This window comes from Etheostoma cragini, chromosome 6 (assembly GCF_013103735.1).
Source record: "Etheostoma cragini isolate CJK2018 chromosome 6, CSU_Ecrag_1.0, whole genome shotgun sequence".
Taxonomy (NCBI): Eukaryota; Metazoa; Chordata; class Actinopteri; order Perciformes; family Percidae; genus Etheostoma; species Etheostoma cragini.
The window spans coordinates 18,603,351-18,618,585 of NC_048412.1; the positions used below are offsets into that span (position 1 = coordinate 18,603,351).

The following is a 15,235-nucleotide window of genomic DNA, read 5'->3' on the forward strand; positions in this document are numbered from 1 at the left end:
TAATGGAAAACCAAAAAAAGCGAGTAGACCCGAGGCGAGTCGAGTAGATACCACGCAGTGGAAAACCGCCATTAGTCTGTCCACCATTTTGGTCCACATTAAAATATTTTAATAAATATTGGATGGATTATGTTTTGGACATTTGTGGTTACAGTAGGATTAAAATGTCTCAACTGCTATTTGATAGTTTTTCTTGAAATTTGGTGCAGATATTCACATCCACCTCTGGGTGGATTCTGATAACTTTGGTGTTCCCATGACGTTTTTTTGTTTGTTTTGATCAGCTCAAATGCTTTATTTGTTGTTTATGACCAAATACCGGCAAAACTTTAACTTACAATTTCCATCAGCCTCAGCTATACTTGCTAATTTGCAAATGTTAGTAGCTTATACATTAAAATCAGTTTTTTTTTTTATCAGTATGTTGTGTGTTTACACTGGAAAAATTACAAAATAAAGTATACTGAAATACCTACACTATAAATTGGTATATTTACTGAATACAGTCAATTTCCAAGTGTGCTGTTGATGCACACTATTCTACCAGAATGCAAAGCCCATAGAGAATGAAGGAGCTGCTCACAGCTGGAAAAAATTAAGATAAATTGTGGGAGTTGTCGGGGGTGGATATGATGAGACAGCTCCAGAACAATCTTGGAGAATAAAAGAATATGTATTAAGTCTTCAGAAAGACATTTTGCTGTCGCTTTGTAGTTTAAATCAAAGTGCTATTCCAAAGTATTCCTAGTGTCACACATACAAAGCACTAAAGTTGTTGACTTTTTTGTATGCTAAATGCTAAAACAGTATAGCAAAATTTTGAAAAGTAGCATACTTTTATATTTGTACCTTGGTGAGGTGATACACACACTGTTGGAAGGTGTGCATAATTACGTCATCCAGCTGCGCCAGAGCTTCTGAGCAGGTGTCCATGTCAGCCGTCAAAACTGGGTCCCCCGGAGCTTTAAAGAAAATCTCAGTAAGATTACTTAAAGATTTTATGCCCACGTTAATTTCTAATGGTCGTAGTTTCTAAAGACTTTTTTTTTTTTAACTTGAATCAGTAATTTCCAGTCTTTTCAAATCACTCTCACCTTCAAACTCCCACTCTTTCTCCATGGCTTCTACTTTGACCTGAAAGAAGTTAAGGAGCTCTGTGGCATTTGACATCCAGAACATCAGGGGTCGAAGATCAAAGGACAGTTTCTGGACGTTTGGCGTGCTTATCTCACCTTCTTGCTCTGTGGAACTGGACACATTTATGTAATGCCAAAGTTATGTTAACAGTAAAATATTTGTGTACATTCTCCTGTCATTATTTTCTTCATGCTTTTAAAAAGAAACACACCATATTGTGTGTAAAAATAGACAAAGTTAGTATCACTTAACTATATTTAATCCTTTTGTCAACATCACCTTGTTATAATGCTTTCATCATACCACAAAAATGTACCAAAGACATAACAGCACAAGCACAAATGTATCATGAGTCACTCGGGAATAGATCTCTAAACAGAGGAAACATGACGTAGAGCAAAAATGTTCTTACTTTTGCGTGGGATGCTTATCCCCAAATTCCTTAATGTTGTCCTGTAAAGAGAGTTGGAGACAGAAGAGAAGAGACATCTCGGGTTAGTGTGGGGAGGAGGAGGGGGAGTGGGGTCTAGCCCTGCAGCCAGGACAATTACAGCACATTTTCCACCAGGAGGGCAGTGACATCAGCTCATCCTCGCTCCTGTCCACAATGTAGCCGGCCACAATGAAGGGCACATGTCTAACTGCTGGTTTTTCTGTCTGACTGAATGTCTCAATCTGCCTAACTAATGTTTCTCTGGCTATAGTATTATACAGTGTTGTAAGTGAGGACATGGCCATAATGTCATGAACTACGTTTCCAGAAAAGGTTCATGCTTCTTCAAAGCTCTGAGATATTTTAACATTTTACTTGACTTAAATATTTCTAACTATTAAATAGAGTGACATTCATGGTTCACTGAAATCCTATAATGTATAATGTTGATTCCCTGACTTTTTCTCTGGCACCACCAGCAAGTTGACATTTTATAATTGTGTTGACATAAATGGATTGCCATTAAATGTATTACTCCATTAGGGTTGAATTGTAATAACTTTGGTGTGAACTTCTGATCTTTAATCTAGCACCATCATCAGGTCAAAATTATAATTTGTACAACACGTTTGTTTGTGACCAAATACCTGCAAAACAAATGACATTCCCATTAGCTTCAGCTATACTGTGTTAAGTGTTAATTACCAAATGTTAGCATGCTAACACATTATACCAATATAGTAAAAATGGCAAACATGATATCTTCTTAGCATGTTAGCATTGGAATTATAAATATGTTAATACGCACAGCTGTTCCTAAGTGTTTTTTTTTTTTTTTTATTGGACATTTTATGCCTCACAGAGCTAACCAGTAGTAGTAGTTGACCAGAAAGGAGGGGAGAGATGGGAAATGAAAAACCAGGACACTAAGCACATAATTCTTTTTAAATTTTAGATATTGAGATGTTAATTGTTTACTTACCCAGACAATTTCTTTAATTAGATTTGCTGACTTGAGCAATATCTGTGGTGTGAGCGCGGGGTCCAGGTGTTTGGAGGCATGATCTATCATGATGGACAGGAGATAAGCAGGAGCTAAAGGGCCACCTCCAGAGTCTGGGGAGGAATTTTTGGAGATAATCTCCTAAGAGAAAAAGGGATAAATATGTAATTGCATGTCTTTAGGGCCATTTCTCTATGATACTGGATAAATGCATAGTTAGTAAGAGCTTCTTTATCTGCTTGTCTCACCTGTAACAGAGCATCTGCGTGACGGGGATGAAACTTCAGAACTGCCTCCGTAGACTCCAAATAGTGCCTCAGAGTTTCCTGTCTATCCACTAACCCTGAGGGGCAGCAGGTGGTGGAGGCATCCACCTGCCATGGCAGGGTCAATGCCAGTGGCGGAGCTGGAGTCACACGTGGGTCACGGTACAGGAAAAGGAAGTGGTTCCCCAAGCCAATTACATCCCCGGGCTTTAGGACCGTCTCCCTGTAAAGCGCCACTCCGTTGTGTGTGACTGCGCCTCCTCTGAAGGGCCTCATCAGAGCTACGATACAATAAAATCATATTTAGGTAAACAGCAGGTGCACCATGGATGTAAGTATGATATGAGTCAGTGACTTTTAATACCCTGTCTGTTGAGCGCCTCGGGAACGGCTGAATCTCTCCTGACCAATAAGTGTCTGGCCAAGAGGTCATGAGCAGAGAGGAACGTGTCCACCTTCAGGGGCCTCTTCCCCTTCCTCTCCCTCTCTCTATCCATCTCTTTTTCCCTTATTGTGGGCTTTCTTCCAAACACATGCGTATGTCCCGCCATGATGTACAAAACAAAATCCTAAACAAAACACAAAGTGGAGAGCAGAAGAAAGTCAGGGAGGTCTGTTATCTTTTAAGTGCTACGGTTTATATCTATCTTGTCCATCTTAGAGATGTTAAGTTGAACAGAAGGCGGTTGATAAGGAATGAAGTGTGTCACAGTTTGCTACAATGGAGACCTGTGTGATGTACACAGTGGGGTTTTATGTGTTTGGTGGATAAATTGTTGAGGCATTGTGTTCCTCTGAGGCTGTTTTGTGCAGGACGCTGAATGGGAGAGGCTTGTAGAAGGATGGAAATCCTGATGGTATGTGGCGATTACAGACATGCAGGTATGATGTCATGTACTGGGTGTGTGTACGCGTGCACAGCTACACAAATCTTCTATAAAAATGTCTGTTAGTTTACATTTGTGCACATTAGTGTTTATTCCCCTTTCTATATAGTATACAACATACATTTGTGTGTGCCTGTGTTTACATACAGTTTGTGTGTGTGTGTGTGTGTGTGTGTGTGTGTGTGTGTGGTTGTTATTTGTGGGTGTTTTGTGTGTGTGCGATATCATCTATCAGCGTGTCTTGCCTTGCTCTGATCGTAACCCTGCAGCAACAGGAAGTAGGGCCGATCTGTGGGTGGAAGGATCAAACTTTGTGACATCACTTCCAGGTCACAGCTGGAGTAATCTTTCTCATCCTCCGCAGGTTGGTTTGTCCATCCAACCTTTGCTTCAGCTTTTGAAGCTCTAATCTGAAGAAAAAGTGGGTTAAGACATGATTGTTAGAACACCCCATGCATGATTGATTATGTTTTTTCCTCACCACATCATCTTCTCTACCTCTCCGTGCTGTGGGTTGATCATGCTCACTATGTTCTTCCTGTCCTGCACTCCTCCGTTGTTGTTAGGTTGTTTGCTGACGTGGTTGCCTTGCCGACGGCGCAGACTTAGGTTCATGTCACTGATGCTCCTTCTGAGCTCTGAGTTTCTTCCACGGTGACCACGCTCGCTCTCCTCTGGTCCGCCCCCTGATGACATCCTGCTCCGCCGCCAACGCACACCTGTTGCCCAGACAACCAGAGGATCGGTCAGTCTGACCCGGTGTCATGTATAAAGAGACCCGCCTGTTGAGTCTTACACATACCTTGATAGTTCTCTCCCTCCCTCTCACGCTCCTTCTCCCTCTCCCTCTCTTCTCTCTCATAGTCTTCCTTTCTTTGGATTTCAAAGCGCCGCTCAAATCCATCCTTAGGCCGCCACATGTCCACTAACAACAAGGGACATTCCCATGGGGCAACGCTTCTCCGGCACTCTGTCTCCCATTTGATAGCTCCATCTGGCTGCTGGATGGGCTTTCCAATGACATCACACAAGAGGAAGTCCTCTGGGCTGTGTTTCTGGAGAACTAGAAGGCAATGGAGTGAGGGTGGAGGAAATAGGGGTAATTATTTTTCCATAACACTGCTGTTTATGTTTATATTAAGTCATTCCCAATTGGTTTACATATTTGAGCAAACAATTCTCAGTAATGGGTCGCAGCAGAGGTCCAAATGAGAGAAAATTTCCTTCATTCATACCTGCGTCATCTGTCTCCTCCCTCTCCCTCTCAGTGTACCGGGTGATGACCTGGGCGATGAGCTGTCTGGCTGTAGAGTGAATGTTGGCCAGTAGGGAGCGATAGTTGGCCCCACTAGAGAGGGCATCCCCATAGATCTTTATCAGGCCCGGGGCCGAGGAAGAGGCAGGGGGCAAGTAGTGGTGGGAGGAGGGGGCAGCTGAATGAGCCCAAACCTCTCTCTCCCTCTCACCCACTGCTCGGTCCCTGTCGCTGTTAGAGCGCCCTCGCAGGAAGAGATGGGAAAGGCGTTTTGTGCGAGACTGGGTCCCAGCAGGCCGCGGCCTGAGGAAGGCCGGGGAAGGAGATGGGGATGGGACAGGGGACGCCAGCGAGGGGGTGGAGATAGAAAGGGAAGAGGAAGGGGCAGAGGGGGCCTCGTGGAGGGAGACTGCGTCAGAGCTGGTGGTCGACCTGGGAACAACAGAGGAGGGGAAGACAGATGGAAGAGAGAGGAAGGAGAAAGGAAGGGACCAGTCAGCTGTGAATTATGACTGACTTAACAGAAAAACAAGGACTAAAAAAAAGAGGAAAGGGTTACAGGATTGAAAGGATACCAATGACAGTGGAAGTAAGATAAGATGACATAAATACATTAACTATTCATTCAACAATCAGTCACTGAATTCTAACTAAACAATAATTAACATTACATTTGCATAAAAGGAGAACAAATAAACATGACATGGAAGCAAAACAGGAGATACAAAAGTGATTTTAAGAGAACTTCAGACTAACTTGACAGAGATTGCGCTGGGCCAGCGACCCCCTAGTTTGGCAAAGTGTTTCCTGGGCGAGTTGATCCACAGACCCACTGGGAAATGGAGCTTTCTGAAGCGAGGACTGCCAGACCCCTCCATCTAACAGAGGGAGAGCATAGACATGCAGATATTGAGAACAAATATGTTGTTTTTAACTCAATAATCTGCATTATGTCAAGATACTGTCAGTGTAACATTCCCCCTAATCTGCTTAATCTACCTCCACACTGCAGCGAGGAATGTGTGTCAGCAATGCCAGGATTGAAACAATATAACAATGGCATGATGTCAACGTTAGAAAATATCAACAGGATAACTACAGTGGGTTGTCAACAAACAGAAAGAAATTAGCTCAAAACACCCCAATCAGACCCGGAAAATTATAGCGTGATTTTCCCATTCTCAAACAGGAAGTATCTCTTGTAGGATTCAGGTCCAGTTGTTGCACTGACAGGGAAATACCCACTCCAAAGGTCACTGTCTGTCCTATTTACACTATTATTTTTATGTAAATTACAATTAAAACAACGGCTCACACTTGGTTTTTTTCCACCGCAAAGGTGGAATTTGGAGGATTAAACAAAATCATTGTAGTCCTCTGGAAAACTACCACCTTTTACTTAAAGGTCAGGCATGGCTCTATTAACTACTTGTTATGTCTTGACATGGGTTTTCACACCTAAAATCTATGTTGTCAATCTACGCAGTAAAGACTACGCAGTTATTAATCCTTCCGAGATGTTTGGTGGAATATAAAAAATAAATAAAACATGAAATCAAAATGGTCCCATAAAGAAACCCCAATGCTATAAATTGTTGGATTTTGAATACACTTACCCACAGTTACTACTGATCCTTCTATAGTGTGTTATGAGGATTCTTCGCCACCGAAGTGCAAATACGCAGCTCAAAATAATCTAATAGCCTTGTACGTTTCCTTTTTCCCGTAACGAAATTCCATTTTCAAAAGGGCCTAAACCTAACACTTATCTACATATACATCTCTAATTCCAAACATCCATTAGTTCAAATAAGTTCTCTTAACTAAAAAAACTTTTTCTTTTTGTTTTCTCTCTAACTAGAAAAGATCTGCTCCCTCTCACCCTCTGGCTCTCAGCCTCTCTGGGTCTATAGATAGAGAAACAGGCCCATTGTTCTAAGTGACAGAATTTCCTTCCTTTGCAGTGGACAACACCTATATCCTGGCTAAATGAGAGAGAAAGGCAGAGATTGGTAGAGAACAAGAGAAGGGTGAATTTACCCACACATATACAATGTAAGGCCTTTTTGGGAATATTGCATACTGTATTATAGACCACAAAGCAATCTAGATGTCTATCTTTTGGTCTGTCTGGATTATACACAATGTGGGGTCTCTGTTTCATCCTAATACAGTTTAGTTACATCAAACAGGGTTTCAAAGCCACATAAGATTCCCAATAATGTGTCCGTTTAGATCTTATACAACGTTGTGATTTGTATTAGAACAGATCACAAAACATACAAAAGGGCCAAGTTAGAAGTTTTGCTGGAAAGAGGAGGAAGGAAACACTCACAGCAAGACAGGAAGCTCAAGGGAGCAACAGAGACACCTGCGATCTTTGACCTTTTCTTTGACAGGAAGATGGCGATGGAAAGAGAAAGGAGACTGGCTCTGTGTCCCATTTTAGGGGATGGATCCTCAAAAATCGGAATTTCTTGACCAAATACGTCATCATCACGGGTCAACTATCCTTTTCCCATTTCAAAGGCTCCTCCATTTAAAGTGTCACTGAGGGAGAAGAGAACAGGTTACTTCAAATTAAATGTGGACAGCATGTATAATATCTATAACATTAGCCTGATATTATCACAAGTCGGCATCATACTGATACAACAAATTAAGTATGACTGTAGTTGCCTTTTTGCCAATCATACATAAAACTTCCTTTTATATATTTATTGAAAGTAACAAAAAAAATTCAAACTGAATACAGCTACATTCTTCTTCAGAGGAAGCCATAGTAAATGTTTGGTAAATTTGGTAAAATGTGTGTGGAGTGTTGCTTTAAGCTTTGCGTCCAAGATTAGGTAATCTACTTTATTTGTTTCAAAATAATACACCTTCAACAATGTCCACATTAGCATGTCAACACTGTGTATCTTTAAACCACCAACAAATTGCAGTTTTTGTGCCAATCCATCCTATTGCTGAGGTGGGAAATATCAATAAAGCAACATAATATTCCACTGGGATTGGTCTATTTTGTCTCTTTTGCATTAGATGTGTAAGTTAAACTGATCCCTCTATGATGAGACCGGCTAGTGATAGTTGTTATAGCTCAATAACAATTAATAAAACATTATTTGGAAACAAATAATGTCTTGATTGTAAAAACAAGGACTCGTCAGGCAAATGCAATACACTAGTAGGCTACATCCATGATTCCCATCCGTCAGACGATATCCCAGCATCCTTAGCGCGTCGACGTAAGAGGGCACGTTTCCGGATCGCACCGAGGACACACATCAAGAACCGTCCCAAGGTTAGCTGTCGTTAACTCCTAAACTTTGTGTGCTTTGTACAAACTTTAAGCTTATATTGCTCAAGCTCTGGGAGGTTTTGACCTACCAAATTCCCGGAACAACCAGGCGTCCTCAAATGCGTTATCTTACCAAATCTAGCTAGCTATAGTAACATGTTAGCAACGAGCTAACAGCTAAGATTAGCTAACTGACAACACTTTGTCAAGTTATGCAAACTATCAGTATTTGTTTCTGTCAATACACTTATCAGGGTTAGATAGTTATCATTAGGTTTGATAAATGAATTAGAATTGCGTAAAGCTAACCTAAATTTAACATTGACCACAACGGTATATTTAGCATAGCCGGATAGCATTTAGGATTGTACTGACGTGTGGGATAGCTCTGTTCATTTACGTTTTTTTCTTTTTAATGAAGTTGCGTGAGCTGGAAGTTGATCCGCCCTGTGTCTGTGTGTTTCAGTATCGTTCAGACGTGTGATTGAAGCTCACAAAGATGTCTGACACTTTTGATGAGAAGATAAAGAACTACAGGACGGCTCCCTTTGACGCACGATTCCCCAACACCAACCAGACGCGTAACTGCTTCCAGAACTATCTGGGTGAGAACATGTACCAATATGTTTATGTGATTACTCGTTCATCAGACTGGGGTAAAAGTTAATAGAACTGTTCGGACATAGCTTCTAAGGACAGGACACTGACAAAATACCTGAACTTGTCATGATGTGTATACTGCAACACAAAGTTGGCTTAACAAACCGCATCTGTTTGTCAAAGCATTTACACACATACACATAAAGCTGGTATTGTTTTAGGTGCAGCAACAAAATGTTTACTCATCAGCAAGTATTGGTTGTTTTTTGTTAAAATCTTAATATACATGTATTAATTCTTGTGTAGAAACGACCATCAAATTTACTCTGTTCCCCACAAGATAGTTGGCAGATAACGGCTGTGCACATATCAGGCGCAGTTTAACTTCGAAGAACATTTTCACTTGAAATAAAAAATATAACCTCCACATGACATTGGTAGTAATAGGTACACACAAGTCACAGCTTGGTTGAAACCCCAGTTTTGAAGTGATGGTTTAGTGTGAGTTTGGAACAGCGGAAAAAAATGTTATATATGTTTTATATATAGGATAAGTTTATTTTCCTTAATTTTTGAAGTTTTGCGTGCAGGTTAGTGTTCCCCATAGCCTTCGATATGCAGGTTGGTTCAAATGTTATTAGCCGTGTTGTTTCAGGTATTAGTCCTGTCATGTTAGGTAAGTAGGAGGGGACCTTCCAACCAAGGTGGGGTGAATAAGGCAATATGTTGTGCCAGTTCTTCCACAGCCTTCACTTCACAAGCACCACACAAAATATTGGCCAAGTTCATTTCAGGTGACTTAAAAAACAAAACAAACGAAAACAAAAAAATACAAAAGCGATTTGTTAGGATGAAATTAGGATGAAACTTAAATTGTCTGAGGTGTTTTTAATAATTGTGTAAGATTATAACTAAAGTCAGTTTTATGAAAACGGCTTCATCATAATTGTTAAAAACCTTTTGCTTCGGATTGAAGCATGGTTATCTTGCAAATAAAATGTAGCGAAACAACAAAATCTTTGGTTGTTGATTTGCTCTGTCCAGACATTTTCAGGTTGGTACTGACTGCCCCTGGGATCTCTTTGGCTGCTTTTTCTATTCTGTTTTTAGTATAAACATTGTGTCACATTTTTGTTTGTTTCGTTTTGCTCCAGACTTCCACAGGTGCAACAAGGCCCTGTCAGCCAAAGACCAGGATGTGGCTCCCTGTGATTGGTACCAGAGGGTTTACAAGAGCCTCTGTCCCACGAGCTGGGTAAGTCATAGGATACCAGCTAGTACCCTTACGTGAAGGTGTTTACAAGTGGAATGCACCATTACATTTCTTTCTGATAGTTTCATTGGACGCACACACTGAATGTTGTTGGTGCTGACTAGACAAGATTCACTTATGTATCCCAGAGACACTCATTGTTTTCCTGCTTCTTGATATTCTGTGTTGTGTGTGTTTTGCATCTCTAATTAATTAATTTGCTTGCTTGTGTGATTGTTTGTGTTATCTCTGGGTAGTCTCATTAATTTTTAGATTCCTTTAGAGCGGCTGCAGCTGTTGAATTGATGAGGCAATTTGCACATGACATCAGATAACAGCTGTGAGACTATCTGAAACCACATTCTGTTCCCAGGGCCTAGACATCTCATATCTGTGTAGGTTCTAGGGACTGTCATGAAACTAATACTGTTGATGTAAAGCTGCACTTCTGCTAATGCTCGAACATTAGTTTGTTGTCAGATGGGGCTAATGTTTTCTCTAATATCTCCGGCAGGTCGGCAAATGGGACGAGCAGATAGAGAATGGAAGTTTCCCGGGAAAGATCTAAAGTCGGCAGCCGGTATTCATCAGGACAGTTCGCTGCTAGACATGCTGTTGCACCTTTACCTCTGTAGTGTGCCTCATGACATCTTCAAAACCGCTAACAAACATCATCAATAATGTTAACTGGTATTTACTTTAAATGTAAACACGCACAACTTTTTACCCTGCATGTTAAGGTCTGAAGTTTTTCTCTGTCTATTGTAAAATACTCTTCAGCTTAGTTTGGTCAATAAATACAGTGCGGATTTAATTAAAAGGGTGTTGTCATTAAACGGTTTCCATGCACAACGGAAGGCTTGTATCATGTGGACGTGCCGACAGTGTTATTACTTAGAATTCCTCATGGGGGCAACAGAAACTATTCACTGTAGCTTTAAATAAGTTGTCCCTGAAACGCCTTTCAGGTCTGTCTAGTGTGAGAACTTACTATAAAAAGTTTTTCCAGAGGGTGGCAGTGGGGTCAAAACCAGATGCTTGTTGGGGTGTAATACTATATTTTCACCACACAGTGGCACAGTGTTAACTGTATCTCTGACTTAATGGCTTACAAGTGAATTGTTCCTATGAAGCTTATAGATGTAGGGCAAGGGAATAAGTCTGTTTCAGGATCAGTATTTGATATATTTGAATTAATTTGATGCTCTGAGCCAGTGTGGCACATTGACTATTAAAGGAAGCTGATTAATGTGTGTGATAGGCTGTGTTGGCACTGAGTTAGTACTGCACCCTCCAACATGTACTACTGAACAAGTCTGGAAACCACAGCATTAGTTCATTTCATCAGAGGTGGATATGTGCACATAACTTGGCATTCACTTGAACAGAAGTAGAAGAATGTCAATGACTTCTTGATGCAAATAGTCTGAAAATCTACAGATTAAGAACAATAGACAGATAAACTTTAAAACATGTTTTAAAAAAAAAAAAAAGGAAAGGTCTTGCCTATACTTCGTTTTCAGTATATCTAAACAAAACACCTTCTGTAATACATCTTTAAAAAATGACTAAATGAAAGTGTAGGCTTTGTTGAAAAGCATACACAAAGATTCTTGTCTTTAGATTTTCTCATTCATTACTTTCATTTCCTCTCTTTGTATAATTATCATTTCATCGGTCAGACAAATATTAACCTGTTCCCTGGATCTTTACCAGGATTTCACGGTTTACTTCATGCAGCTCTTGTAGGTGGGTGCAGTCTTGAATTTTGTTACAGTGACAGTATTGGCGCTTCTGTACTCAGCGCCATCTTCCTTTGATTACCATCAGCTCAGAACATCCTCCACTGGCAACTGTTCACCTCAGCTATGCTACAATACGTCCCGACAAACAGAGAGGGTGTGTTCCTCTCTTCTCTGTCGATCTGTTAGTATAGGCCGGATAAACCGCCTGTAAGCCTTTAACTTTTTTTCTGATAGTTGTGCCATAGATGGGGTGGCTAAATAAACAGTTAATAAAAGATTGCTCGAAACGTAAAGACAAGTGACTGCGAGAGAGCTGTGGATGTCATCTGGGAGTGTACTGTTAGTCGGGGTCAATTTGTGTCAAACTCCTGGCAACTCTAAAAACACAAGGTGGCACTGCTGTACCAAATGTAGAGGAGGATCTCCTCCAGCAATCTGTTGTCACAATGCTCCATCTCTCTAGTGACCCTGAACCATAGACCTACTGTGTATGCAGTCTAATCCCACACATGACCTCAAATTTACCAGATATACCTAAAATGTCACGTTGAACTAAAGAGAAGTGTGTACAAAAATTATAAAAACATTTAGAATATTGCTATTTGATGCAGTGACGCAGCCGTTTTAAACATTAAAGACTCTTATTTTGTTTTATGTAATATACTATAGGCCAATTGGAAAAGGTTCAATGAAGTGTTGACATTTTTAATATATATGTAGTCAAGTGTGGGAATGGAAGTGTTTTTAACTATCAAACTGAAAATGTTATGGGACATTCGCGGGTTTCAGAGGTTCATTACTTGCATTTGCCAATATTTTTTGTTGTTCCCTGTTGAAACATTAAAGCAAATATAAATTGGCTGTTGAAATGGCTTTTAAGTAAAAGTTGAAAAGAATGGTGCACTATAACAGCCACAAAGGCAAAAAAAGGAACAGGCTTTTACTTGTCTTGTTGACTTTATACAGTAGTAGTATAGTCTATTTCAACGAGAATTTACTTACAGGGCAATTTACACACACGGATGTTTTGAGCTCAAGCTACAGTGCGTGCGTGTTTGCTTTTCGCATATGTCTTCTGATGTGATCTGCTCACTCAGACTAGGTTTCCGGAGGAGATGCTGCGGGATTGGCCTCTGGCTAATAGCTAATAGCTCACGGGATCAAGTGGAAAGGCTGGGACAGAGAGGTTTATTTTGTAAAATACTAAAGTATTCTTGCAACATTTGCACAACACTTTAAAGTGACCTTGACCAATCGCTCTCCCTGTTAGTTCCTTTTCTTTGTTATTTCCAAAGAAAAGGGAATAATTGATTACACAGAAGAGTATTACACGCAGAAAGGGAAGGAGCTACCCACATTCAACGAAACCAACCATTTTACTCTTACAACAGATTTCAAGTCACCTTTTTTGACCAGGTTCAGATGTATCAACTACTTGATTAATCGAGCACAATATAAATAACTTACATCTGCTGGCAGGCCTCAGGGAAAGGTGGTTTAAACTTTGTTTAGCGATAAAATATCAGTATTGTAATGTGTGGATCTGTTCAAAAGTAGGCTTAGTTGTTCTAAGGTATTTTGATATATATCAATATGTTCAGCATCTAACCTAGGTTGTCATATTCCCAACCAAAGCTATAGTATAACCAAAGTCATGGCTTAGTTAGGGCGGAGGGCTCTGAATAGCTCCTTGAAACACTGCATCATAGAGGCTCCTCGTCCTGTTACATGTAAGTGAATTGTCTAAACTCTGATGCAATGTTTATTGGCAGTTCCAAAATGAGCCATAGAGAGATGACTTGATGCTCAAACGGGTCACCTGGGTGTTGTGAAATAATATCCGGTTCATGAGGTCATATGCTGTTTTTAAACTCATACTGGAACATCCTTACTTGTTGGTCATAAATGATTAAATTAATAATCAATCTGTATTTAGTTTTGATGTCAACGCCAAAAATAATCAGTTGTCTCCTCATTGGGTTCAGGAATTAATATGTCTATTTATGTCCATCGTTTTTAGAACTGGACTGTTATCTATAGGCTACAGTTTAAAGGAGCATGTGTGTGATTAAATGTTAAACTAGAAAAAATGTCAAAGTGTTGGCCTCCACCATCAACTGTAAAAGAGTGAGCTTGTAGTTGAGATCAAGACTTTCTGACCATGGTTACCCAATCATTTATTCCAACATTTAAAGAGTTTATAATACAGATCAGGACTGTAGCTGCCACTGAGGACACAGAGGTCAGAAAATCCACAGAGCATTACAGACATTTTTTTGGGACATGTGATCAATGTCTTCTGTTTCAGCATTGAATGGTAGGCTAGTGACAGGCTTTTACATCTTTAAGTAATTTTCTCTGGTTGACATGCTGGGTCAGAGGATTTCTTCTTTTAAATAAAATTTCAAGACAAAAGTCAAACCAGAAAAAAACAAGTTCATATTTAACTTTAAATGCTAAATTGTCTCCCAAATCCAAGATCCAACTCGTGTCCAGGGGCCTTCAGTTAAAACCGTCACCCGAGTTCGAATCCAGCCTGCGGCCCTTTGCTGCATGTCACTCCCTCTCTCTCCCCTTTCATATCTTCAGCTGTCCTGTCAATTAAAGGCCTAAAATGCCCCAAAAAAATAATCTAAAAAAAAAAAAAAAACGTCACTTGTAAAAACACAGTAAAATAGGAACCCAACCAGCTCACCAAGTGGATTTACATATGGCCCTGCTTACTCCCGTTTTCTGGAGAACTTGTCAAATTCCAGACTGGGATTTAGGTGGGCTGTGAAGATTGTGAAAGAGTTGATAAATAATTAGAAGGGCTCCCCGTTTGTTTGCCACCCACTGAGCCGGTCTCATGATTGCTGCCTGACCAGGCTTTGTATTTGAACTCGGTGCACATTGGCTTTTGTTCTCGCGCCCCCGGTGGGCAGCTCACGGGCCAGCAGCAGTACAGAGACTCCTTTCACCGGCACCGTTTGTTCTTCATTTCGGCTCCGTACTGTACGCTCGGCCGAGCACGTCCCCCTTCTTCAGCTGAGCGGAAATGCCTCCGCGCTGCTTCACCGGTATTACGACACGAGACGAGTTAGGCCGAAGTGACTCGGATAGATGGGAAATTTTGCGTGCGTTGAGAGTAAAAAAAAAAAAAAAGAAGCTGTGAAACGTGCTGGTTTACTTGTAACACTTTCTATAAAAAAAACACAGATGGGAGGGAACATGAACATTTGTCTAAGCAAACACATCTGGACAGGACTGATTTACTGGATGCCCAAAAGCTGTCACAAATCCCACATAACGGTAAACTGACATTTCTGTTTTTATTGTACAATGCCGATTAGTAGTTCATGCGGTTTGTCAATGTC

At 40.5% G+C, this 15,235-nt stretch overlaps 2 protein-coding genes across 3 annotated transcripts in view; one reads left to right on the forward strand and one right to left on the reverse strand.

Moving 5' to 3' along the window:
* The window catches only part of rasip1 (Ras interacting protein 1), an 8,902-nt gene extending 2,011 nt beyond the window's left edge, over positions 1-6,891 (reverse strand). For both annotated transcript variants that reach the window (XM_034874132.1, XM_034874131.1), the window contains exons 1-12: positions 6,598-6,891; positions 5,738-5,859; positions 4,962-5,413; positions 4,529-4,789; positions 4,225-4,445; positions 3,972-4,136; positions 3,204-3,408; positions 2,822-3,120; positions 2,553-2,714; positions 1,550-1,590; positions 1,095-1,249; positions 850-962 (exon numbers count right to left, since the gene is read on the reverse strand). In XM_034874132.1, coding sequence (XP_034730023.1) covers positions 850-962; positions 1,095-1,249; positions 1,550-1,590; positions 2,553-2,714; positions 2,822-3,120; positions 3,204-3,408; positions 3,972-4,136; positions 4,225-4,445; positions 4,529-4,789; positions 4,962-5,413; positions 5,738-5,859 — 2,196 coding nt within the window. In that variant the 5' untranslated portion in view covers positions 6,598-6,891. The remainder of the gene's footprint in view (positions 1-849; positions 963-1,094; positions 1,250-1,549; positions 1,591-2,552; positions 2,715-2,821; positions 3,121-3,203; positions 3,409-3,971; positions 4,137-4,224; positions 4,446-4,528; positions 4,790-4,961; positions 5,414-5,737; positions 5,860-6,597) is intronic.
* A 1,301-nt stretch (positions 6,892-8,192) lies between these two features.
* Positions 8,193-10,957, forward strand: LOC117946309 (cytochrome c oxidase subunit 6B1). Its single transcript, XM_034874382.1, has 4 exons — positions 8,193-8,285; positions 8,749-8,887; positions 10,037-10,137; positions 10,649-10,957. Exons 2-4 carry the CDS (start codon positions 8,782-8,784, stop codon positions 10,700-10,702), a joined length of 261 nt encoding a protein of 86 aa, XP_034730273.1. The 5' UTR covers positions 8,193-8,285; positions 8,749-8,781; the 3' UTR covers positions 10,703-10,957.
* The last annotated feature ends 4,278 nt before the right edge of the window (positions 10,958-15,235 follow it).